At 34.8% G+C, this 27,778-nt stretch overlaps 1 protein-coding gene across 1 annotated transcript in view; it reads right to left on the bottom strand.

Annotated features, from left to right (window-relative positions):
- LOC145685965 (C-Maf-inducing protein-like) overlaps positions 1-27,778 on the bottom strand; it is a 504,177-nt gene that overhangs the window by 54,390 nt on the left and 422,009 nt on the right. Inside the window, exon 6 of the mRNA XM_081758762.1 lies at positions 27,016-27,204. Coding sequence (XP_081614888.1) covers positions 27,016-27,204 — 189 coding nt within the window. The remainder of the gene's footprint in view (positions 1-27,015; positions 27,205-27,778) is intronic.

Raw genomic sequence — 27,778 nt, 5'->3', positions numbered from 1 at the left:
ATTCGCAGCTAACCTCTATATCTCGATGCCTTCTTCTCGATCCACAACCTGAGGACTCGCCATATCGTGGTGACAGGAAGACCACATTTCACGGAAATTAATATAGCTATATTTTAGAAATACAATAGGCACTGATTATCCGAACACTGCTTTAAAACCCACAGGAACAATCGATATGCTCGGATATATAGATGCATATTAAGACTGTGAAAGCTTCGATGCGTAAAAATCGTAAATTAAAGACTAGTGTCAATGAAGTATTTTATGAATTCATCGTACGTTTGACTATCCGAACTATTCTAGGTGTATCACATTGTTTCGTTTCATAGCTACATGAGTTTTATACCTACATTTTTGTAAGTGATTATACTCTTTACCTGTTCTTTGCCAATAGTAACTGTATGAATTTATAATACAAAACTGAAATATAGAAGAATAAAATTTAAAAAAAAAAAATGTAATGTGATATTTCGCAGAGTATCTTATGTAAAGGGCGCCTTGCATCCTTCACAGGTTCTTTATTAACAGCCACAATTTAAATTTATTATACAAAGCTGGTGTACAGGATAACTAAAACCACTTACCTATAATGTGATGTTTCGTAGGGCGCCTTATGTAAAGGCGCACTGTATCTTTCGCGGGTTCTTCGCCAACAGTAACTGTGTGTATTTACTGTACAGAACTGTGCTATACAGAAGAGTGAATAAAATCGTTCATCTTTGATGTAGTTTCGCAAGGGCGCCTAATGTAAAGGGCGCATTGAACCTTTCACGAGTTCTTTACCAATAAAACTATAAGAATTTATTACTAAAAACTAGTACCTTTATTTATACTGTGATGTTTAGGAGGGCGCACCGGGACACGTCCCGGTGTCCCGGTGGGCCAGCACGGGCCTGCAGGAAGACCTACAGTAATTGAGATATCACTGTTTATTATTATTATTATTATTATTATTATTATTATTATTATTATTATTATTATTATTATTATTATTATTATTATTATTATTATTGGTGGTGGTGGTGGTGGTAGTAGTAGTAGTAGTTCTAGTAGTAGTAGTAGTAGTACGCTCTCTATAGGTGTATGAAAGTTCCTTTGGCTATGTAGTTGGTATATACGCCTTCAGCGGGGGAGACCCGGATTCGATTTCCGGTGAGGTACATTATTTTCGTTATTAGATGAATGTAGAAGGAGCTACTTGAATGCAGAAGTAGCAAATTCTGGTTTAGAGAGAACCACAAATAATGATCAAGACCTTTATAGTTGTATTTTGTGTGGGTTACACATCACCCAGTGAAAAGACGCACGCATCCTTCGAGATAGATAATGAATTAAGTATTTAATTATTTAGAAAATGGTAAATAAGGAGAGAAGAAACCAACAACGACTGATACCTCATTAAAAGCCAAAATAGTAACTCGATGAGTGAATACAGTGTGCAATGTTTATACAACTCTATACACCAGATAGATACGGGACTCCACAACGACCCAACGCAGCCCAGCCACTAATTTCTTTAATGAAGACATCAAGAGACAATGGAGCCTCAACACTTGCTTTGCGGATCGATATAATTAACTCTGCGGCTCTTAAGCAAAATGAAATGGAATCTGTAATTACTTGGAAAGAGGAGGAAGGCAGGATTATACAATAACAATTGCAATTTGGAAAGAAAATAAGAAAATTGAGAAACAACGTTGTCTTCTATTGGAGTATTTATGCAGAGCATCTGGTGAAATAACTCTCATAGCAGAAAACGAAACTCGATTCTGCTTGATGTTGATAATCAGAAACGGTAAAAATAAAATATCAAACTGTCATACGTAAAGCATGTTTGTAATTTGTTGGAAGTATAAAATTTGAAGTTAATTAATATCAACTTCAGCACAAGTCGTAGTCAGATCAGGGGTAAAATTAGACAGAACTTGAGAAACGTCGTTCCCCCACTTCCAAAAAATATCTATGGCGTCCCTGTACTTCCTAAAAATTACAATGGGTAAATATAAGCACGGGCACGGTGTGACGTCGTGCGTCCCCCTACCTTTTCACATCCACTTTTACTCCTGAGTAAGGGACAAGGCAAGGAAGTACCCTAAAGGAATATGGGGGCATCAGAGTACCTGCAAATATCTAGTTTGCGCTAATAGATAATGACATTTTAAATTAATTTCAAAATTCTCTAGTAAATGATCTTGCTTTTTACTCCACCTAAGCCAGAAGGAGGAATCGAAAGCAATACAAACCTTACAAACAACACAAGACATAAGGACACAATAGAGAAAAATAGCACTACATGGACGATTCTCGGAGCCAAAGACCCGTCATTCCAGTGGATGAAAATAGGAGGCTTACATGTAGATACAGAAGGTATCATGAAATAAATAGAAGACCAGGTAGTATATATGAAACACTACAGAAATCACATGCCGAAAACATCACATTACAAGATGTCAAATGCAGATGATGTCGACTATATTCAGAAATAATACTGTAAGGGATTTGGATCACCAGAAGACATTGTGTCTATTTTGGATTCTTCCTGTATGCCATATTCGTTTATTAGACTTTCTTTCTATATTTATTATTGAAACAAAAACACAAGAGATTCATCTTTTTCCACGTTACGAAATTGCTAAGTCATTATTTGTTCCCTCCCTAGTTCTTATCTGTTTCCTGAATCATTCTAAGCCAATACAATTCTTCGTTTCTCATTTTCTACTCTTACTATATTTTTGTTGGGGTAGCTAACACGTGTAGACAACACGAAAGAACCAGCGAAGAAACGTCGAACAAAACTTTTGGACAGGAGTTGCTGTAGATATTAAGAAGACAGAGTACCAAGAGTACAACACAAAGTTGATTCGAGAAGTTCCTTTATCGAAAATTTGAGACCATCCATGACTCACCATCAGCTGTATGACACAGGTATCATACTGTCAAGGAACCGTCACTATCTTTTATCCTGAAAGAACCTAACTCCTCCATGTTCCAGTGAAGGAAAGAGAAGTTTAGACATCTATACCAGAGGCACAGATTCTAGCCCTGTAAGATTGGACACCGATCGACACGTGGTGATCATCCACGCAGAACTGTAGGATTATTTAACACCTGGTCAGCTCACCAGAAGAACCCATTACCGTACCATGGCTGAGGTACAGTAGAACCTTTCCTTCACCCTGTTATTTGCGTCTTTTGGGTCTTTCTATTAACGATTTGGTGTGTCCCATTAACGGGCAACCTCAAACTTGATTATTTGATTGCTGTACTAATCTGATCCCAGATTGAATTCTCTTTCAATGGTGCATTCAATCTGAGGTTGGATTATCTCCACATTCTCTCAGCTTAGCAACCTTTTGTAGAATTTAATTTTAGAGGATTTCCCTCAATTTCAGTACAACAAGAATACAACATATCACAATGATGGCACAAACAGAATTCAAGGAAAGACATGACAGGGTGGTAAATGTCACATTTCAAGAAATGGGAATCAAGTAGAAAATGATACCAGAAAAAGTATTATTACAAATATCAACCGGAAACCCAACAGAAACAGACTTTAATGGAATAGAACAATACTAATCGACAAAGAAATATATCATAACAGGCCAGACATCACAGTAACAAGCAAAGAAAAAGGACACACAATATCAAACACAACGAACCTGTAGAAAGTACATAGGAACAAAGTAAGAAAATACAATACAACTATCCCACATCATCAGAGAACAATGGAAAACCGAAAATGTAAAAATAATAACAAAAGTAATATAAGATACTGGATTGGCCAGTAATATGTTGAAAAATGCACTTTAAACCATCGGAATTAAGGAGAGAGAAAACATAAATAAGATACAGAAGAGCGACGCAAAATTATAAGAAACTTTTTGCAAACTCCAGAGTAAAGACATCTGATGAGATAAAAAGTACAGAAAAATATAAATAATAACAATAAACTGACTAAGCAGTACACTATATTTAATTTACCTATATTTTAGCCCTGATTATACTCCTTATTTGTTAAAAGTTTAGAATTCCAATATTAATTAAAACATTTTAGATTTTTCTTTTTGTTGACCGAACAAATTATTTTTTTAAAAAATAGAACTTAAATATATTATCTTTTTACATTTATGTTCTTGGTGGAATTCTCCTTTCTACAGCAATAAACTACGTAAGAAATATTAAAATAAAGAATCACAAAATCACTCCATATATAAAAGGTCTAGAGCTCTAATACTATGGGACCTAACGTACTCGGGTCAAGACTTCACTTAGGAACTAATATGTGCAGTATCCAAAAATCCATGTTTCAGAATCCTAAGGTACTCACACAACAATTTTTATGGAGGGAGTTTGGCTACGGGCATATAATTTGAAGTACTCACCAACTACCTCTATAAAAATTGTTGCGGATGTAACGCAGGATTCTGAAACATGGATATTTGGATAGCGCACATACTAGTTCCTATGTGAAGTCTTGACCCGACTACGGTAGGTTTCATAGTTTTGGAGCTATGGACCTTTAAAATTCATTTTTTCATATTTTCGGCAGCCTACAACTCAGAAAGGAAGCGTTTGTGCACCCAGGTTGGTCTATACTTTTTGTCTTAATCTTAGTGTCAGGAATCACCTCCCCAAAGTTGTCGTTGTTGTTTTGAAACACCCTGTATATAGAGAACGCCGCTGCTGTCATCTCCTTTAGTTTCTAAATCTTCCATACTTTTGATGGCTTTGAGTTATTCATACTAAAGTTTAAAAAACGCAGTGTCTTGTTTATTTTTATATTCTCCTCCTGAAAAATAATATTTTGTTTTTTGGCTTTCATTTTTTTAAGAAAAAACCAAAATTCCTGTAAATATTAATGTTTATTTTTTATTACTATTTTCGGTCTTTTTTTCTGAATCCATTTACTAACTTCTTTTGTATCGACTGTTCGTATCGTTTTAATGCCATATTTCATTTTTTTATGGTTGTTTGCTTATGTTTTCCGTTATCTTATCAATGACAAAGTCAGGATCTGCAACCAGCTAGCTTCCGGTCACTTGAATGCATTGTTCCCCTGAGCTTATGACGTTCATGTACTTTATTTGTTTATTTTTTTTTATCTCTTGTTCATTGGAATTATGATCCATAATTACGGCTTCTAATTACATCGCTCTCAATAGATATTCCAACTCGTTTTCCCGTTGCTTATCTCGTGCTGCATTGAATTGCATTCGCGATGTTAATACGTTTTAGCATTCATATGTATATGAATACGTAGATTAAGCTTGATAAAGGTACTCATATGAATCCTGTTTATTTATTAACGCTATTTAAAAATTTAGTGATAATTAATTTAAATTGCAAGCATTAAATTTTGACGCTATTTAACATTATTGTCTCTACGGCAAAAAGAAAAAAAAAACGTATGAATATAGTAGGGTTCAAATTGTGCTTTAATCGAAACTAACATACTATTAATATTTTAATGTGCATCATCACAAAAGTTGTGGGACATCTTTCATTTTTTTTCTTTTCAACAAATTCAAGTAATGCATAATGAGGAGGACGTGTTCCAATATTCCCCTCATGCATTATTATGACGCAATGTCTAAATTATCCGAACACTCTTGCTCCTCTCCCCCCCCCCCAATAAAAAGTAAAATTTACTTTTAACACTTACAATCCTAAGCCCGAATAGGGCTTGTAGTATCTTATTAAAACAACAGGACGGAACTCGAGTCTAAGTCGAATCTTATGTATGAGTCTCTCTCAGGTATCTTCTACAGGTGATGGTCAGTTATGTGGAAAACTTATTCTGGCACCTAGGACTCGCACTTAGAAAAATAGATTGTTTTCTGGTATTTAACGGTGAAATTATAAACGCCTTGTAGGCTGGAGGACTATTTCAAACCAGTGACGACACAAGAGGAAGCAAACGCCCCTTCCCTCCCTCATATTCTGGTGGCTACGTCTGCTGCCCCCAGACATGTTAAACTTAGAGGTCCAGTAAAAATGATCCTATAATTTTCGGTCTCCCCACTAAACATTTTCCTTATTGATGTTTCTCGTATATTTTTCATGTAATTGAAAACATATTTGATGCAACGCTGTTAAAATTTCATCGGTGATATCAATAAGTAGTTTTTGTATTACGTAGGTGCGAATGAAACGTCTGCTTTGACGTCTGTTAGGAAACTGTGAATGGTGGTTCAGTCGCCATTCGTGGTCCAAATGCACTATTATTATTATTATTATTTGCAGGTTCCTGTGCAGTATCTTCCGATTTGAAGTTATAAAGAAAAATTACTTGCGTGTGTGTGTTCCCCATGGTGCACTTTCATAGATCAAAAAAAAAAACGCACTACCTTCTGGCTGTCTGGGTACCTCAGCTTATTTGCTGGACGTGTACAGAGTTTGAGATGTTAGACGTGTCACCTTAGTCCATCCCTGTGTTGTGTTGCTGAGGTGAGTTTCCCACCAGACGTCAGCGTGAACGTTTCATTTGCAAAAACCTAATAGATCTGTAGAATATACAGGTAAGAAGAGAAATTTGTGAATTCCGAAGAAAATCCTCGTGAACTGCCCCATGATTCGTCACTGCTCACTAAGTATTGCATGAAAGAATACTCTTTTGTTAATCCTCATCAGTGTATCAGAGAAACACATACACTGTGAGTGATGAGAGCTCCTTCGTGGCTAAGCGGTTAGCGTACGCGACTTCAGCGTGGGAGACCCAGGTTTGATTCCCGGCGGGATCTCATGTGGTTCGGATTCCATGTTAATCAGTAGATCCACGTCTCATATAGCCTACCTGCTGAACGGGATATTAATCTCAAAATCAAATCAATCATTGAAAGTGTGCTAAAACAATTTTATTTATCCTTCCATTGTTTTAAGAATTGTGAAAATATAACAAATTCAAAAAAAAAAAAAAAAACTCTTTAAATATTCAACAAACACTAACCTTTTATTATCAGTACTTCATATTCATACTTGGTGTGTGTTTACCATAGAATAATCACTTGATCAAATCTTCATATATTGCATTGAAAGTTTTATTTATATTATCTCTGTATTTCCAAGCTTAAATAGGGAACTCAGTAGATCAGTGGTAGAGTGCTTACCTCTGGTGCATGGGGTCCCTGGTTCAATCTCAGGCCAAATAAGTTTGTGGTGAACAACATCGCATCCGTGTGTTTTCTTGGGGTACTTCCACTTTCTCATTCCACCAATTCTTCCATCATCATTCAATTGTTTTAATCATCGTCTCCCTTAGCCTAAAAGACATAAACGTAGGACGTTAAACTCAAAAATTTCAGTTCATTTTTTTCTGATCTTAAATACAGTTAAGAAGTCGAAAATCCGAACTAATTGGGACCACAGGTAGTTCGGATTTTCAAATTGTTCGGATTTTCGAAAATGACCAAGAAAATGCCATTTAGGCTTACATATACTGTACGTTATGCTCTTCTATCGATACAGTGGTTATTCAGTACATACAGTAATTACAATACCGTACGTAAGGCTACTTACATTTAATGTTTCTGAAGAACCTCTCGTACACTAAATTACACTTATCTTGTAAGTCATACTTAAAAATTATAGGCCTAAGAGAAAATAAAAATATGTATGACAAACAATTACATATGAATAAACTTTTGTAAAAATACTGACTTCACACAATGTCGACGGACACACTATTGTTTGTTTATCGCTAGCGTTAAGACAAAATGTAAAAAGCTTCTAGGGATCGCGTTCGGATTTTTGACGTTCGGATTATCGACGTCCAACTGTATATCCTATTCCCAAAAATTAATAAACGATTTTAATTTCATCAGCTACATCAAACTCTTCCGGCTTTGTAAAAAGTTTTGTATAATCATTTATTATTTCTCATTACTTTTCATTTTTCATTCTGACTCGCGTAAGTTACCCTAAAACTTATGACATGAACAATTTAACTAAACTTTCTGCTAATACAATCAAGAATAAAGAAAACCAGCTATGAGTAATTCTCTTACAAGATAAGCATTTTGTTTTCAGCACCTTCGTCCGTCCTCATATGTGTAAAAGAACATTTTAGATGTATTTTATGAGACCGCACATGCCTCATAACAAGATCCAGCACACGGCGGTGAAAAGAAAAATGAAAGAATAGTTTCAAACTGATTTAAAACTGTCAACTGATTTCGTTGAGAACTAACCAGCCTAGTTTTACGAGAGAGAAAACACATAAAAGCAGTTTGGTTGCTATGGATACGTTGACGCTTTTACTAAGAGCAAACAGCTTTATATAGTATATTGACTTCTACAATGTAGGACATGACAACATCCTACAATCTGCGACACACGTTAATGGAAGACGAGAGGGAACACATTTCACTTTTACCTCTTTTCTCATTTATTGGATACGTTCGCGCCTTTAGAAACAATGCTAGGCTTTAGTTTTATTTAGTACCGTCATATTCTGGTCGGCCGTAAAATCCAAACTGGAACACCTCTAGAGGGAGAGAGAGACAGAGATTTGTTTACGTTCCTAGTTTTCTGAGGATGGAGGGGGGGGCAAGAACTCCTTTTTAGCCTATGCTACATTTTTCTGAACGCCCTGGAAAGATCGTAGTTGGGATAAAACATTAAAATTTCCAGTAAGATGACACTGAGAGATCCTTGGAATGGTACAGTGGTCAAGTGTCAGGTCAAAAAGTCAATAATAAGATTAAGTTCAACCAAGGGCGTGCCCACGAAGGGGGTCCACCAAGTCCGGAACCCCGAAATGCTTTTTCAATAAAATTACACTTGTTTAACAGGGAAATGATTAATGTATCATGAAAATTTGATCTTATGCTTCATCTGTACTTTTTCTTTTATAAAAAAAAAAACGTTTTTTTTTTTTTTTAATATTAGCTGAACCTGCCCTTCCGAAAGTTCTACTTGAAGAAACTGGACATTGGTTCAAATTCCACAGGCTGTTTGAAAACTACGCAGCATAATTCTTGCAATAATGCTTTAGTTTTGATTGTAACTCGGAAACAGATACAATGATTGTGGCTAAATTACAGAATCCCCAAATATGGCAACCCTGTTTTCGAGACTTAGAGATCCACCGACAGAGAAAGAACAATTTCGAAAAATCACAGGAAAATTTCATCCTAGATTTAGCCAATTTTGCATGAAAAATAATTTGATTCTCTTTAAGAAGCTCCAGCAGAAATCGAAACAATCGAAAATTGGAATTTCTAATTATCTTCACTTTGTTGCGGCTATTACTACAAGATAGCGTAAATCTTTTAAAAAACATGATAAGCTGAGTATCACCATCTTTTCACCTTTCATATCACCGCGTATAGCTGAGTGCCTAAGTGCGCACTGACGCTAAAGGAAAGGGCATAGTGACAATACTTCACTGGAAGTCGCACTTACAGAGGTGCAACCCAAGAAAGGACAACGATCATGTACAACGCAGTGGCAAAATTTATTTATTTATTTCATAAGGACAACACAACAGGCTTAATGCCCAGTTATAGTGTCGTATACAGAATTATTTAACATACACTATTATACAAACATTATATACATACATAAATATACGTTATCTAATTATACATAAGTTATTGCATGATAATTCTTTTGAACTTGTTTTCTGACATACTAAACACATCTACTACATGAAATCTAATCATTTCGTTATATGAAGCGCATATTCTCCACAGAGGAGACTTATGTAAGATGTTAGTTCTTGCTTTCCTACAATAGAATGTCCCAGAATTTGCTGTTCTAGTCTTACCTGTTGGGACACGTAATAATACTTCTGAAACTAATTCTGGACAATCAATTTTACCACTTAATAATTTATGTAAGAACAACAAATCAAAAACACATTTTCTTTTTTCTAATATTTGAAAATTAAAATTCCTTACGAAGTCTTCATAGAGGAAATACTTTGGGTAGGAACCGGTTTTCTTGTATGCAAGCATTTTTAAGAATTTAAATTGAATATTTTCTATTGCATCAGTGTATTAAGTGACATTTGGTGTCCAAACAGCACAACAGTATTCTAATTTTGACCTTACATACGAAAAATATAACCTTGTAAATATTGATTCTTTGTAGAAATCCTGTCCTATCCTATAAATTAAACCTAGGTTTCTATATGCACTCCTCGTTATCGCGTCAATGTGTTGAGCGAAGATTAATTTGCTATCAAATATAACTCCTAGATCTTTGATAGTATTTGGGGTAGACAAGGAAGTGCCACTTATTGTATACGTAAAGTTAGTTTGATTTTATTTCCTCGTGAAAGATACAGATTTACATTTCGATACATTCAGGACTAATTTATTCTTATCACACCACATTGGGATTCTCTCTAGATCTTGTTGAAGTTTCACGCAGTCATCAATTGAACTTACTTTGGAGTATAATTTGAGATCGTCGGCAAAAAGAAGAACTTGAGAAGTTTTAATACACAGAGAAGTATCATTAATAATAAGAAGAAACAACAGGGGACCTAGATTAGATCCTTGAGGGACTCCCGATAGAGTATTAAACTTTTCATTAACAAATCCTTTGTATAAAACATATTGTTTTCGGTTATACAAGTATGATACAAAATATTCCATTGCTTGTTCGAAAAATTCAGAGATGCTACTTTTAGTAGCAAGACATCATGAGCAACGACGTCAAATGCCTTGCTAAAATCAGTATAAACGACATCTACTTGACCGCTTTTATGTAATTCTGTTACTATAAAATTTGTTAAAATTGATAAGTTTGTCGAAGTAGACCTATTACATAAGAAGCCGTGTTGATAAGTTGAAAGAACAGGTTTTACATGATTTAAAATTCGCGCATATAATATACTTTCAAGAATTTTTGCAAAGGGCGATAGAATAGCAATTGGCCTGAAATTTTCTATTTCTCTCTTGTTTCCAGATTTTGGTAATGGACAGACTAAACTTTCTTTCCATTTATCTGGGAAAGTGTTTGTTCTAATAGAAATATTAAATATAGTACGAAATGGGTATTTAAATATATCACTGCAACCTTTCACAACATAAGGGGGAATGTTATCAGGACCACAATATGCTTTTGGTTTCAACGCTCGTATGGCATTTTCTATTTCTTCGAGTTTTATTTCATCTAACTGAAAGTTGTCTAATATATTACATTCGGTTCGATTAGTGAGAAATGAGTCAACGTTGTATGTGGCGGGAACATTGTTGTACACTGAATGGAAATAATGTGCAAATGCTTGTGCTATTTCATTGACATGTTGGATATCATGACCATTGTATGTGAGGGAGTTTGATGACAAATGCTGTGTTTTGCGTTTAATAAAGCTCCAGATCTGGCTTGGGTCTTTCTCGATAGAGCATTCTGAATTTAACATAAAAGTTTCGTAGGGTAATTTTATGTCAGATTTTATTTCTTTACGCAGTCTCTCAAATTGATCGCGATAATAAAGTATATTTGTTGATCCCTTTTTCCACTTGTTATGGTGATGTGTCTTGGATTTTGTTTTCTTAATTATATTATAAGTAAACCAATATGGATAACTTCTGCTGATATGTCTTTTGGGTGGAACATATATAGAAAATATGTTGTTAATCATTTGATAAAAGTTTGTTAATACTATATTTACCTCATCCGATTGCGAAAGGCAATCCCAGTTTACTTTAGAGAGTTCTATGTACATATTTTGGAAATCTGCTTTTCTAAAATTAAAACCGGGTTCTTTGACTTCTTTCTTAGATTTCTGCAGGTGTTTAAATGAGAAAGAGATAAGTAAAGCTGGGTGATGCCTGTCTTCATTAGTAACAAAAGAACGCTCTTTTATTACGGAAACGTCATTAAGATTTGAGAGTACTAAGTCTAAGATTCGACCATTACTATTTTGAATGTCATTATGGGACATTAAGTCATACAGGACATGAGGTTATTTAAGTCTTTACATTTATTTGTTGAAAGTAGGAGGTCAAAATTAGAACATGTTATTTGACTTATACTAAAGTCCTCTATACAAAGAACGGTGCTTCCTATTTGAACATTACTCTCAATAAATGCATAAAACAATTCATATGTCGTTACAGTTGAATCCGGAGGAATGTATACTGCACAAATAAACACCTTTAATGAATGACTAGAGAGCTTGACAATTACACATTCAAAATTTAGATTACAAGAGTTTATATAGGGGACATTATAATTTTGATGTACTGCTATTATTGCACCCCCTCCCTTACAATTATTTGATAGTTCAAGGTTCCTGTCTTAACGAAAAACTTAGCCTTTCTCCATCAGTATGACATTCTGTTTTTTTTTTTTAAAAAAAACTTTCGGTGATTGTGATTACAACATAATTATTTGATAAGATTGGTAGCGATTTAAGGGGACTGGTAGTGTTCTCGATAATACGTGTAGAGAGAGAGACTGATCTGCCACGAATGAAGGGGCATCAATCAGTATGTTAACAGCTGTATGCAAAAGCTCAACGAAGAGCACCCAACCTCAGTCAATAAAACACCGTGTATGCCAATTAAGTATATGCCGCAGCATTTTGCACAAAGAGAAGTAGTATTCATACAAAATTCAAATGTTTCAAAACTTCAGTAAATATGACCGTGATCCTATCTTACAATTCTGTGATTTGAAACTTACCACTTCAAGAAGAACCGTGATTTTGCATCAACTGTTTTGCCAGGGACGCGGCGTTGTTTCAGGTGAATGGGGGCATTAACAAACAAAATTGGAGGGTTTCGAGTGATACAAATCTTCATTGCACAAAAATTTCGAAAATGCAGGGAGAGGATATGATCATGGTGTGGTGCGAGATTTGGGGACAGAAATTAATCGGCCCTTTATTCACTATTCTTATCATCCCTGAGGGTTGACGTGTTTCCGAGCATATGTGAAATAAAATTGACGGCTTCCCCGCAATCATTCAACAGGACCACATCATTACAGCTTCATTGTACGTGGATGGTTGAACGTCTGGTTTCCTAACGCATAGATCAGTCGCTGTGGTCCCGTTGGGTGGCCAGGGTGGTATCCAGACCTGAACCAGATCGAATTCGACCTTTGGGGTTATTTAAAAGCAACGTTTTACTTACCCAAGATCTAGATTATCCAACATCTTAAGAAACACGTTGTGAAATGTGTATTTATGATAATTTTAGACGTTATGTTTTGGATGATTACAGTAAAATTTATTCTGATGTTGAGAGCTTTCATTGGAACTTACAGTATATAGCGTCAGTTGTATAAAGAGGTTTGGCTTTTTATATACGTTCTATAGCTTACCATGGAAGAAAATTCAAGTTTATTTAAAACCTTCGCATAATTTTGTAAATTTAAGATAATAAACTTAAATTCAAATAAGAAGACTCCATTTCAGTTTAATGTTGGGTAAAGTCATAGATTCCTTATCTTGTCTTTTAGCTGGTAAAAGTGTGATTCTGTGACGTTCCTGGCAAACAAATGCATAAACATATCTTTTTATTTCCTGTAAGAATAGAAAGTTTTGCTGTTCATCCAAAACGTAAATTAAGTTTTATTTGGGAATTTTCTTCGAACACACTGACACTAATGTCTCACTAAAATAACCTAAAACATTAATAAGAGGTCTAATTACCGCAAAATTAAAATACAGCTAATTTTACAGAAATTATGTGATATCTTCAAATGGATAAAAGTAATGGAAATGTGGAACAAGAGCGCGCTAGACAATATTATTTTGCATGAGGTAGCGTTATCACGAGTCACTTAGTAGCTTTCCGTATGCAGCCACTTAGAAACGCAAAAATAAATGCCGGTTTTCTAAATAGCTGGAAATCGAAAGCAGATAAGTGAGTCGTGATAATGGTATCTCATGTAAAATAATATTAAGTGAGTCGTGATAATGGTATCTCATGTAAAATAATATTAAGTGAGTCGTGATAATGGTATCTCATGTAAAATAATATTAAGTGAGTCGTGATAACGGTATCTCATGTAAAATAATATTATCTAGTGCGCCCTTATTCCACATTTCGATTTTCTTATCTATTTGAAGATATTACTTAATTACTGTAAAATTAGCGATATTTTAATTTCGCCGTAATGGGGCCTCTTAAATTAGTAAACTTTTCTTTAGATTGATTTAAATAACCACAACAGTACGATCTGTGATAAAAGCAATGAGAATATACAATAACAGTATATGTTAGATACACTAGTGTACACAAATCAATTCTTTCATGTTTTCCTTCTTTCCTTCTTCTTTTTCCAGTTGAACCAGATACGTCAATTTAAAGTTTCTTCTCATGTTTATAATTCTATTCCTTTCAATTCCGTACAAGATCAGGTTACACATTCTAGCAACAAAACTCTCAAAACACTATTTTTTTAAAAAAAATATTATTTTCCTAAAACAAATTATTAAAAAGATATCTTTATCTTTTCCGTATTTTATTAAAAAAATTATAATTTGATGAATGTCCATTTTAACACATTCATAACCACAGTTTACAATGTAGCAAAATAAAGAGGTTGTTGATTCGAAACAGAAAAAAAGAAGCATGAAGACTGGCATGACGAAGAAAAAATCTACAGTAACTTGGCAACACAACACGTAACCTTGAACTGACGTCACAAACAACAAAAGAAAAGATTCCAAAACTACCACAGATAAGTAAACTTCCTCTGAAATGGCATTTGTCACTATGGTAGATCTGTATGACTTTTTCTTCAGTTGCAACTTGGAGATGCAGTTTAGAATCGATATATATATATATATCGTAGTTCCTTCGTCCTTGTCCACAGTTAAATTCACGATATATATGAAGAAATAAAATGGAATAGGTTTTTCTCTCGTCCCAGGATACGCGAAATCGTCTGTCCACAAATTTTCGTTCCTTGTCAGAATGTGTGGCCTTGTAAGAGAAACGTTGGGATCTCACTTTATTGGATTTTCGTTCTCTCCTTTTTTTTTTCTGAAGCGATGGGGTTTTCTGGTGAATAAACCAGATGTGCCAGACCTTGACGAACTCTCTTGTCTTCTCAGTTCCCAAATGGAACACTCAAGAGCTCTTGCCTTCTAAGAAAAAGCCAAGAAGAGTTGTTCCCTTCCCAAAGAAACGTAAAAGCTTACTATAACGTTTATGCACTAAGTTTTACTCTCTGCGCCACACACGCATCACACTTTCTGCAAAGCTTTACCTCGATTTTCAAGCATTTTCTTTTTTACCCCTTTCTCAGAAACTAACCCTTCACTTTTCTTCCGTCCTTCAAACAAATAAAAAAGAAACACACTGCAAGAAAACTTTCCTCTTTATAATCCTCGAGAGGCCAGCGTGCAGAATGTAAAGTAGACTCAAAGGACCCTTTGCATATGCATTATGCTTTTCTGCTCTCTCTCTCTCTCTCTCTCTCTCTCTCTCTCTCTCTCTCCTTTCCTTCCTAAGAATCTTCAATTTGTTGTTAGGGAAAACAGCACACTACTTTTCCTAATTTTACTTGTGATAATGGTAGACTTTCAACAACACTTCCATTATCACAAATTCTCTTTATGAAATGTACTCAATAAGAAACAAAAAATGCTAAGCGCTAACAATATAATTTTAATAATGAAGTTAAACTTTCAGCTTGTAGAATAACCTTATCTTTGATTCGCAAAAAGTGAATAAAACAAATCGTTACCAGTTGTTTCAAGTCTTTATTCTTCTTCTTCTTCTTCTTCTTATTATTATTATTATTATTATTATTATTATTATTATTATTATTATTATTATTAGTAGTAGTAGTAGTAGTAGTAGTAGTAGTAGTAGTAGTAGTAGTAGTAGTGTAATAATAATAATAATAATAATAATAGAATATAATTAGCATAAATTAATTAATTTGTAAACTTAAAAATTTGTGTTGCACGAGAACTACCCCACATATTAAACTGAAACTAATACCAAAGAATATCCTTATGAAGATTTGAAGATTGACTATAAAAACCGTGCTAAGTGTCAAAACGAAAATGTTGAGTAGTAAACAGCCCAGATGTTACTTCAGAACTGATGGGACATTATAACCACGCGCATTCTCCTGGGGATTATTTGAACTACTTCCACAGTGAATACTAGATAGTCCGTATCTCACGGAGCAGTGTTAGGCACATAGGCTACATTTTAACATTAAACCGAACTTTTTCATTTTTAGCACTTATCATAGATTTTACACTGTCTATAATTTTATTGACATTAGCAACCCAAAAGTGCACATTATGGTTAATGAGATAGAGCCTAAAATTATTATTAATTCTTATATTTTAATTTCTGCTTATGCATTAGGACGGCACACATGTCTCTTAGGGGCGAGCTCTGGGCAACCATACTTTGAGCTATACAGTTGCCCTTACAGTGAGGATTGCAGTCTACGAAAAAAAAATCAAGGTGTCCCCGCAGTAGCAATGTGCTACGGCAAAAACTCGGCATCGGCAAGAAAAAAAAGTACATTCCTAACCAATGAAAGGCAACGGGAAACCATCACCGTATCTTTTCCAAGAACACGCAACAGTTTTTAAAACTGAATTATTCCAAATGGGTAGAGTAATGAATTCAGAATTCCATACTGCAAAAGCAATCAGCTCCACGGTAGCAAGAAGTCGCTTAGTTATGGACTGGGAATACAAATTGGAGGATAGAAAGTTAAAACGATCCTATTTGGTCACACAGCTCGCTTATTTTTTTCTTTTACGAATTATTAATACTCACTATTTTCTATAGAAATAATAACATATTTGTTGACGTAACTTAAATCTTCAATATACTATACTACACACACACACACACACACATACATATATATATATATATATATATATATATATATATATATATATATATATATCCCCATTATGTGATCAAAAGTATCCGGACACCCACAAAAACATACGTTTTTCATATTAGGTGCATTGTGCTGCCACCTACTACCAGGTACTCATTATCAGCGACCTCAGTAGTCATTAGACATCGTGAAAAAGCAGAATAGGGCGCTCCGCGGAACTCACGGACTTCGAACGTGGTCAGGTGATTGGGTGTCACTTCTGTCAGAAGTCTGCACGCGAGATTTCCATACTCCTAAACATCCCTAGGTCCACTGTGTCTGATGTGATAGTGAAGTGGAAACGTGAAGGGACACGTACAGCACAAAAGTGTTCAGGGCGATCTCGTCTGTTGATTGACAGAGACCGCCGACAGTTGAAAAGGGTCGTAAAGTGTAATAGGCAGACATCTACCCAGGATCCACTCCAAGTACTATAACAGTTAGGCGTGAGGTGAGAAAATTACATGGTCGAGCGGCTGCTCACAAGCCACACATAACGCAGGTAAATGCCAAACGACGCCTCGCTTGGTGTAAGGAGCGTAAACATTGGACGATTGAAAAGTGGGAAAACGTTGTGCGGAGCGAGGAAACACGATACACAATGTGGCGATCCGATGGCAGGGTGTGGTATGGCGAATGCCCGGTGAACGTCATATTTCAGCGTGTGTAGTGCCAACAGTAAAATTCGAAGGTGGTGTTTTTCTTGGTGGGGCTTGCACCTCTTGTTGTTTTGCATGGCACTCTCACAGGACAGGCCTACATTCACTGTTGCCAACTCGCCAGCATGAAATGTCGCTAGTTTAGTATTCTAAAGTCGCTAGAAGTCGCTAAACGCCTCCTGCCAAGTCGCTATATAATTTTACACAGGAATTAAAATAATTTAAATATTTTTCATGTACAATGGAAGACTCGAGTATTTATTCTTTTAAAAAAATAACCATCTTGACAAAACCACTGCACTATGCGCTTTGAAGAATACAAAATTAATAAATATAGCATTAAAAGTTTGCAAATACTTAAAATTTTGGATCACTTTTCCCCATTGCCTCTTATAGAGTATGATTATCTTTTTGGGGGGGTTGGGGAATTCATATTGCTTTCGTATTGGAACACTTCACCGAACTCACCCCACGAAATTTCTGTATAATTTATATTAAGAACGACCGCAGTTAATATATAAATCACACGCACTACACTGAACCAGAAAAGCATAATGTTCTCCAGCGTCACTGTCACTGTACGCACTGTGCAATGCAAGAGGTTACCAGCTATTATGCAACCAGTTAGATACGGGAAATTCCCGGATTTCCGAAACATAGTGAAGAAGGGCATAATCCTCATAGCAGCGATGAATCCAACGAAGTAAGTCGCTCATAGCAGTAGTGCAACCGAGTGTGTAAAAGTAATTATTAGTATTACAGACTGTAAAATTTTGGAAACTTTAATATAAATATAGAACAAAATAGTTGAATTCCTAAATGTCGCTAGGCGCTAAATAAAAATTTTTGTCGTTAGACACTTCCAAAAGTCGTTAGTTCTAGTGACAAAGTCGCTAAATTGGCGACACTGCCTACATTGATGTTTTAAGCACCTTCTTGCTTCTCACTGTTGAAGAGCAATTCGGGGATGGCGATTGCATCTTTCAACACGATCGAGCACCTGTTCATACTGCACGACCTGCGACTCCATGCCATACACATCTAGCTTCAAGTATTGTTATATAAAGGTTGAATTAGATCACATTGTATAGCACATTCTTGCCTAGAATTTCGCATTCTGTTGAATTCATCATTTCTGTGTACATCATCTTGGATACTTCTGTTACCTCTAAAACAGTTACGAAATTTAAAGTTGCGAGAGAAACTAACCTATTGTGCCGATTGTTTCTAAAATTACGAGTATTATCATTTCTATTAAACCTAGGTTCAGCTGAATTATTGTTATTACAAGGAAACCTGTTGCTTCTCTCATTAGGACCATTATCTTTCTTGACATCAATGTTTCGTACTGTACCAGTAAATGGATAGGATGACTTCCGTTTGCGTTATTGTGCACCATCATTTGATTCTCGAAATTCTGAACTATCACAAGATTATAATACACTGTGAGAATATGAGGATCTGCTGTAATCTAAAAAAGGGAAAAACACACTTATTGATGGAATAATACGAGATTGTGGTTGGTATGGATTTAACAGTTTCAAATCATTGTAAGTTGTTATTACAAAATCTGTGAGGCTTTTGTTTACTTTAGGATCAAAACGTATATTTCTTATCTGAGCATCTCGATTAGCTAGTACAGTATAAAATCATTATCAAAATTTGCTACTAATGCTCTTTTAAAATCAACATAGCTATGTAAATTATTTTGGATAACCTTAAACCATACCGAGCAAGCCAGTAACAAAATATGGGGTAAGATTTTAAGAATACTAGACTTATTTACACCTATCAAATCACATTCTGCTTCCAATTTTTCAAATGTGCTTGCCGGAATATCACCACAACGTCCACTAAATTTTGTCACTGATCTTATTTCACTAAATTTAAAATATGTTTTAAACTTCCTGAATTTGTTAGGATTTACGTGAGCATAAACATCCCGCTGCACATGAGCTTCCGTATTCTGTATTACTCTTCTTTCACCATCCTTATTCCTAGAAGTAGAACCCATGTCTCCTATACCGGAATAGCATTCCTGTAGATGCCTAGATTCTTCACCAAGTCGAGATTCAACGGTATTTAGTTCGGTCTCTGTTAGGTTTACGACAAGTTTAGGGTTGCCATCCACCGCTTCAAACTTCTTCTTAACGGTTTGCACTCCTTCCTGGAGTTTCTGAATCTGACTCGAACAAACGTCAATTTGAGTTTCCACTGCTTTGAGTGAACCTCTTACAATATCAAATCTATGAAGGATTTGTTACATTTTAGTCTCGGTGTAATCCAATTTGGTATTTAACTTTTGTGTCACTTATTCCATGCTGTTATTTACTCTGTAACTGTTGTGTCATGTGTTCCATTTTGGCATCTGTTTCTTTCTTGTCGGTATTTAACATTTGCGTTATTTGTTCCATGTTGGTATTTAACTGTTGAGACATTAAGTTCATTTACTGAGCTAGTTGCCCTATAAGATTGACCATATTTGTTGGTTCAGATGCTGTCAGATTGGTATCTTCGACTCTAGCAGTAGGGCTATTTCCATTTTCGTGAGTATTCATTTTAGTATTTCTATAAACTTTCTTATTATTCCTTAACAAAATATACTCCGTTTTTATTATTTTTTAAAATTATTTCTTGCTTATAACATACTTGAGATAGTTTTACTTTACTTCAAAGCTATCTCCAAGGTTCCTGGGCGTAAAACACCATTAATTATATAACGATACATTTGGTCACACAGTTCGATTATTTTTTCATTTTTACGAATTATTAATACTCACTATTTTCTATAGAAATAATAACACATTAGTTGACGTAACTTAAATTTTCAATATATTATACATACATGCATATATATATATATATATATATATATATATATATATATATATATATATATATATATATATATATATATATATATATATATATATATATAAAACAAACAAGTATCCTAGCTACCGTGTTTCGTTCCCATGACGAGCAAATCAACATACAATCTTGGAATGATAAACCAACAAATCGATATTTATCTATACAATTTTTAACTTACTTCTGCGTGACTGGAGTAGGATTTACAATTAATAAGAAGATAGGACGATGAGCAAGAAGTTACAACATAATAATAGTAAACGACAGAATCATAGCAGTAAAACTAGCTATGAAAACAGGGGGATAAAACTATTATCTAAATATATATGCCAACGACAGCGCACGATGATGAAGAAGTAGAGCAAGTTTATGAAGCTACTGGAAATGTCATGAAAGGTGTTAAAGGAGAAGAAAATCTTATTATAGTAGGAAACTGGAATGCGATCGTAGAAAAGGGCGTAGAAGAGAAAACAGTAGGGAAATATGGACTAGGAAATCACAACGAAAGAGGAGAAAGACTGACTGAATTTTGCGCGAAGAACACGCAAGTAGTAACAAATACTTTGTACAAGAAACATAAGTGCAGGATTTATATGTGAGAAATGCTAGGATATTTATAGAGATATCAAATAAATTATATATTTGTTAAGGAAAGGTCAGAAATCAAATTAAGAACTGTGCAAGTTACTTAGGAGCGGTTACCCAGTGACTATAACTTAGTATCATGAAGAATCAGTTGAAATTTAAGAAGTTAGGATAAAAGAAGAAGAAAAAGGAAGACCTGATATAGACAAGCTAAAGAACAAAGAAATTCAAAAAAGTTGCGCGAGAAAGACATTAGCTAAGATAGCACAATAACCAACGAAAGATGAAATTAACAAGGAATTGTCATTCATGAAAACTTAATTATGAAGTATTAGGACCACAAAGGAAATATTAGGTTACCACGAAAAGATAGTAAGGAAAGAATGGATTACAAAAGAAATTATGATCTTTATGGATGAGATAAGGAAATTGAAGAATATCAACAACAATGAGGCTAAGACGCAGCATAACAATAAGAAATCAGATCATTCGTAAACGCAGACTTTCCAAGGAGTAGTGGATTAGACAACAATGTGAAAAAACAGAAAGATGATATGAACACAGGAAGAGTATATGTGGCTGAAATGAATTTAAAACCACGAAGACCAAAAACAAATGTACTAAAAGATAAAGAAGGAAAACCCATGACTCAAGCTGGGGTTTAAGTGAAAATATGGAGGAAGCATTTAGAAAGGCTCTAAGGAAGCGACAATCTATTTGAAGAATTAGGACACATGGAGGCAGTAGAAAAAATGGCAAAAGAAGACTTCATATTCAGATCACAGTACGACAAAGCATTAAAAGATCTAAAACATAAGACAAGCTCCAGGTGTAAATGAGATACCAGCAGAAATCTCACAAAGTGCGAGACAGGAAGTTCAGTACATTTTGTATAAATCAGTTAACAACATTTATGAAGAAGAGTATGTGCCTACATACTTCCAGACCAGCAAGATAGTAGCAATACTAAAAGCAGCAGGTGATGGAAAATGCAAGAATCACAGAAAGATAAGCTTGGTTACTCATGCTTCAAAAATCTTGACAAAGATACTCTATAAAAAGACTGGAATCCAAGGTAGAAGTACTAGCAGATGACCAGTTTGGATTTCGAAAGAAAACAGGAACGGAAAGAGGGGAGCAATACTTGCATTAAGAGAAGAAAGAACTGGAGTGGAAAGAGCAACTTACGTAACACCTGTGGATCTGAAAAAATGTTTGATAATGTAAAATGGAACAAAATATTCCAAATTTTGAATGCAACAGGAATAAACTATAAAATGTGAAGAATAATATGAAACGAGTAAAAGGAATATAAGGAAACAGTTGAGGTAGCAGGAGAGAGAAGCAGCAATTGCAGAAAGGGATTAGAAAGGATGCTCATTGTTACCAATTTTGTTTAGTCTCTACATTGAAAAACCAATAAAAGAAATCTAGGGCATTTACAGCACAGTAATAATTACTCATGGACAGAAAATGCACACACTTAGAATTGCGGATGCACACACAATATCGTAATGTTGGCAAACAATGACCCCCAAAAAAAGTTAGAGACAGGTCTAAGATACAGCTATTCTACCCTAATTTTATTAGTCCTTCGTGATTTTTATTTTTGAATTATAAATTACTTTCTAGGAATACACGAAAAGAAAAACGAACACCTAACTTTTTTTTATCATGGCTGTCAAAAAAGCACAAAGGCGTTCATGAAGAATTGACTGGACAGTTACCTAAGTATATGGGAGCTGATGGTGATTGAAAAACAATCAGACAAAATTTACTTCAAAGATAGTAATTTAGACATACAGTGCTGTCACAATACAAAGAAAAGTAACATTAACGAAGAACCCTAAGTATAGCTAGTAGCTCTCGAGAATCTCGCCACAGAAATACCGTATTCGAACTTAATGAATTTATGTCAAGAAGATACACCTATTGTAAGAGATCCTGGGTTTATGAATTTTCACAGTCAGAAAAGTAAAATATTTGCAGAAGGTCCTAATACAGTATAAAGAATTATAACTCAATATTCTTAAGAACCTATCTCTTGTGTAATAATACGGTTAAAACAAAGTGTCATTACTTTTCTTATTAATATTAATTATGTGAGTGAAACAAATCGGAATGTAATAGAATATTATTTTACTATCTCATAAAATAATGGGAACCGTAATACATTTGGTACTGTTAGTAACTTTAATACGCAAGATGATTTCAGTTGCAAATGTTTTTTGTGAATAATGCTTTTCTGTAATATTCTTATTTTCTAACATTGATTGGTAAATAATAACACTGTCAGTGAATTAAAAATACGAGTATAATAACAAAACACTCATTACTAGAAAAAAATAGAGTGCGAAAATAAAACATTTCGACTTCTTGTAAACACTGAAAATTTAATTTGGTACTTTCAAAAGAGACCAGAAATGTAAGTAAATGATGCACAATAAGGAGTGTTATCAGTGCATCTCTGTATGCTTAACACTGCTTAATATATCTTATTTATAAGAGCCATATTATTTATAATTTCAGAAGGGCATAACTTGAACTTTTTCTTTAGAAAGAAAGGGTCAATGAGCGTAATTGATTCAGGCATGTTTCCAAAGTACAACGTGGCCGATATTTAATAGCACCTTAAAAAAAAAAAAAAAAAAAAACTAAGATTAACGCTTATTTCTACATGTTTTCGAAAACGAGAAATTTCAAATCATTCTCCTGTAAAATTATAAAAATCAAGGTACGCCTCTTCGCCCCTTCCCGGTGATATTTCGTGTTAAAAAGGAAAAAAAAATACACACACACAATCAAAAACTTGTATTATAAGTACTACAAATCTCATAAACTTTAACTAGTCATATATGCCTGATTTCACAGATATATGTGACCAAATTAAAAGGTATTACTATATATAAACAGTCTAAATATTTTCATTTCCAGACCACTTCCTCGCCCTGTTTTCGTGGGCTAACGTAAGTCATTTGTAGACAATATCCAGACCCACGTTTGACATCAACTGCGCTCTGGGCTCACTGTGACCTAGCGCCCTCGTCCACCACGATATATTAGTCTTATAATTACAACAACAATGACATGTCAGTTTTGGAGGAGCGAGCTGCGCACCTATGATGAATTATACCCCTCATAGCTAGTCTAAGGTCAAGCTAAAACGCTCTCTGGCTACGAACCGAGGCCGAGACCCGTCATCCCTACTGTCGCTTCTAATACGATTGTTTTTGAACAGTAGAGATAAATAAAAGCCACAATAAAAGGAACATCTGGCACCTTTCGTATTTATTGTAGTTATGTTAACTATAGTTATTTTTGAAAAGTTCTTTTTTTACGGTAAGTATTTTTTTTAAACTTTTTTCCTTGCACGGACATTTCGTCCCTAAGCCAGTTGATAAAAGCGGATCTGATAGTAACTTTGATACTAGTGATTTTCTGTTCTGAGAGAAATATTTATCAGAAAAGGTGGTTGCAGAGATTCAAATCGAAGTGCTCTCGAATACGAATAAGCTGCGTTTCCATGGTTTATATGTAGTGGATGTTCAGTGATCTGAAATTTGTTATACAGGTCAACATTAGTGTTCTTACCTTCTTTGCAAAATTGTGATGATTTATGCGAAAGAGTTGTTGGAAGTAAAGGCTTAATCAAACATTTTCTTTAAATTCAACAGCAATTAAGGCAGGAGAAAAAGGAGAGTAAAAGCAGAAAATCCCATCAATTACCGTCCGGGAGCTCCGGACTGCTTCGTTCCATCGATCGACTATCTAAATTGGAAGCCAGCTTAATGAGTTTTATCAACTAAAGAGATGTATCTCATGCACTTATGCCAGACAGCAGTATGCAATTTCCATTCTTGTAATATGTATCTATGTTCATTTACTTCCATATCTCTCTGGATTAAAATAAATAAGGATTGGCACGTGTAATATAAATATTCAAACTATGGCACTTGTACTTTCTGTAATGATTAGTATTTCATTAAAGTAATAATTCAGCGAAGAAAGAAAAAACATCTAAAATATGTTCGTATGGATCTTCTGGTTTAGTAGAACTGTTACTATATCCATTGGCAGAGAAAACAAACCAGCAGAAATCGTGACTTCGAGAAGGAAATGGAGACAGTTAACTAGGAAAAAATTCAACGAGAAAGTTTCACATAACCGTATACCCACAATTTGACTTCTTTTAAATTCAGCAAGGTCTACTATTTTCCATCACCACCGTCTTCCCTCTTCAACACAGGTCTCCGTTCCGTTCTATTCCACCTGACCGTGTGCGTGGGTTTTCTCGGAGTTCTCCCGTTTCCCCTTCCTTTCTTCATTCCACCATTGTATTTATTTTTCATCACCGTCTACTTTAGCCTAGCCAACATAACCGTGGGACGTAAGACTTAAAATTTTCCTTTCATTTCTATTTCACCTGACTACCTAGAGGTGTTCGCATCATTTTCATAAATTTTCTGTACTTCCGATATTGCAATTTCACTAGAATTTTTTATTCAATACACATTCGATATTGTTAGTTGTTTTTATTTTTAAAAGAAGAAAAAGAAAGAAAGAAAGAAAGACCCCAATGGTAGACGTATTTCTTATATTACGGTTGTTCTTTTATGTGCCAAATGGCGGGATGGTACCTTACATGTGTCCCAGGCCGCTTTCTTCCTTTCCTTTCCTTGGATAATGTGTACTTTTTTTTAGCGCATCACCTCACATGTGACGGGCTAACATGGCCTTAGAGGCCGAAAACTCAGGAAACTAACTCCTAATCCTAATCCTAAACATTAATTAATTAATTAATATACTATGACTATTAATAACAAACATTGACACGTGTGATTTCATATGAATGTTACGTTTTCAACAGAATATAAAACTTCCAATGGCACTTCAAGATTTCATCCACACAGTTTGGAACAAGCATTTTTACACATGTCCATATGGTTTAGCAAAGAAAGAGCTAAAAGATACAGAGGTCATTGCTCTTAGCCAAATTAAAACTCAAGGATAAATACAAATACAACTAACGAGGGACGAATGGTTCTCACAAATCTTAAGAAAACTGTTACGTTTGGAAACAGGCGATCAAAGATAGGCGAAAGTTAAACCAAGCACCTCGTGCGCAAGGGAAGAGAAACATGACTTAAACGTGTGCCAATAATAACAAATTCGTAACAGGAAGCTGATAGATTTCTTGTAAGAACTTTAACTCCTATTTATGAGCTCATCGAATAAATACAAGACTTTTTTCAAAGAAACAAAGACTTAAAGAAATATAGATTTTGCTTCTAACGAAATTTATTAACGCTTTAAACGAATCTTCCGTCTCCTTTAGCCTAGCCGGAACAGAGAGACATAAAAATGAAGGATGATGAAGACAAACGAATAAATCTTAAGCATTTTTCCATGCAAAATGTTTTGACTTTATTCTGGTGACACATTTATCTGGATCGTTTGAAGATGTGCTTAAAAAAATGCGTCAAAAGACAAACATGCATTAATATAAAATTCATCATGAGTATTCAGCCCTCACTAGGAGATCACTTGTTCCAATTAAGATCTTCCACATATTATGCTACAAAAATCTTCGTTTTGACAAACAAAAATCAATCGACTTTAATGCTGTATCAAAATATTCTTCTTATATCTGAAGCGAAAGGTCTCTCGTTCAATCCCAGACTAAGTGACGCGAGGACAATATTGCGTCCATGGGTTTTCTCGGGGTTCTTCCGTGTTCTCCCACATATTTATTCCACCAATTGTTCCACAATCATTCGTCTTGTTTACACATGCCAAAAACCTTACTTCCTAGTCTAGTGGCTAGTGCATGTTGTCCTGGGTTCGCTTCCTGGTGGAGAAATTTATTTGACAATCATTCACTTTCATTAATCGTCCGTCTTCTTTAGCCTAAAGGGTATAATCGTAAGACGTTAAACTAAAAAGAAATCTCCTTCCCTTTATCTTTTTATTTCAATCATACCTTCTTTCACGTTTTTTGAGTGTATTATTTTTACATTAGAAATGTATAGCAGTGATATTATGGATTAAAAAAAAATCTGGTACTTACTACGTTGTGTTTGAGAATCCGATGCACTATGGGAGTGAATACATCACATACAAGAGGTGAGCGAGGGTGCTTGCTACAGTGTTCAGAAAAGAATTTGCACATTTCAGGAGAAGGAGGGTTGTTTTCCAACAGAGGTGCTAACACTGTAATCAGTTCTTCACATTTTTCTCGGTCCGTCCACGGGGAATTCTGAAAGAAAGAAAAAAATATCAAATTAAAGTTTACTATGTGTACACAAAGCAAATTTAGGTTGCAAGTAAATTTACACCTAGTATAAGACAATATCAGAAGCAGGTTACTCGCATATTCTTCCGTGATACTAATTATAATATGAATCGTAAGTCCCACGCAATCATTACAAGATTACTTAACCACAATCCAGAAACTTCCAAGCACTATGGTACTCCGCCACTTTCTTTAACATACTGTGTTTCGTGCTCCCCAATAGACACCATGTTTACGAAGATGTCTGTATGTGTCGAATGAGGAAAATTGCTTGGTATGATGAAATTTGGAATATGAGGTACATTACTACCAGAAAGGACGCCTCTGTTTTTTTTTTTTTTTTTTTTTTTTTTTTTTTTAAGTTTAACGTTCCATGGACTGATCTATAAGTGGAGTAGTCGAACGAAGAATGTCCTGGGATAAGGCAGAAGATCCTTCAGTAATTAAAGTGATAGATATCATAATAATTCCTATGGAAACTTGACGTTCATTTCTGGCGTGATCATAATAAGTACTGGTTGGGATACCGTGGTTTGCA

This window comes from Thermobia domestica, chromosome 1, assembly GCF_964235325.1.
Source record: "Thermobia domestica chromosome 1, izTheDome1.hap1.1, whole genome shotgun sequence".
NCBI lineage: Eukaryota > Metazoa > Arthropoda > Insecta > Zygentoma > Lepismatidae > Thermobia > Thermobia domestica.
Note: the sequence above shows the minus strand (reverse complement) of the source record. Positions and strands in the feature narration are given on the sequence as shown.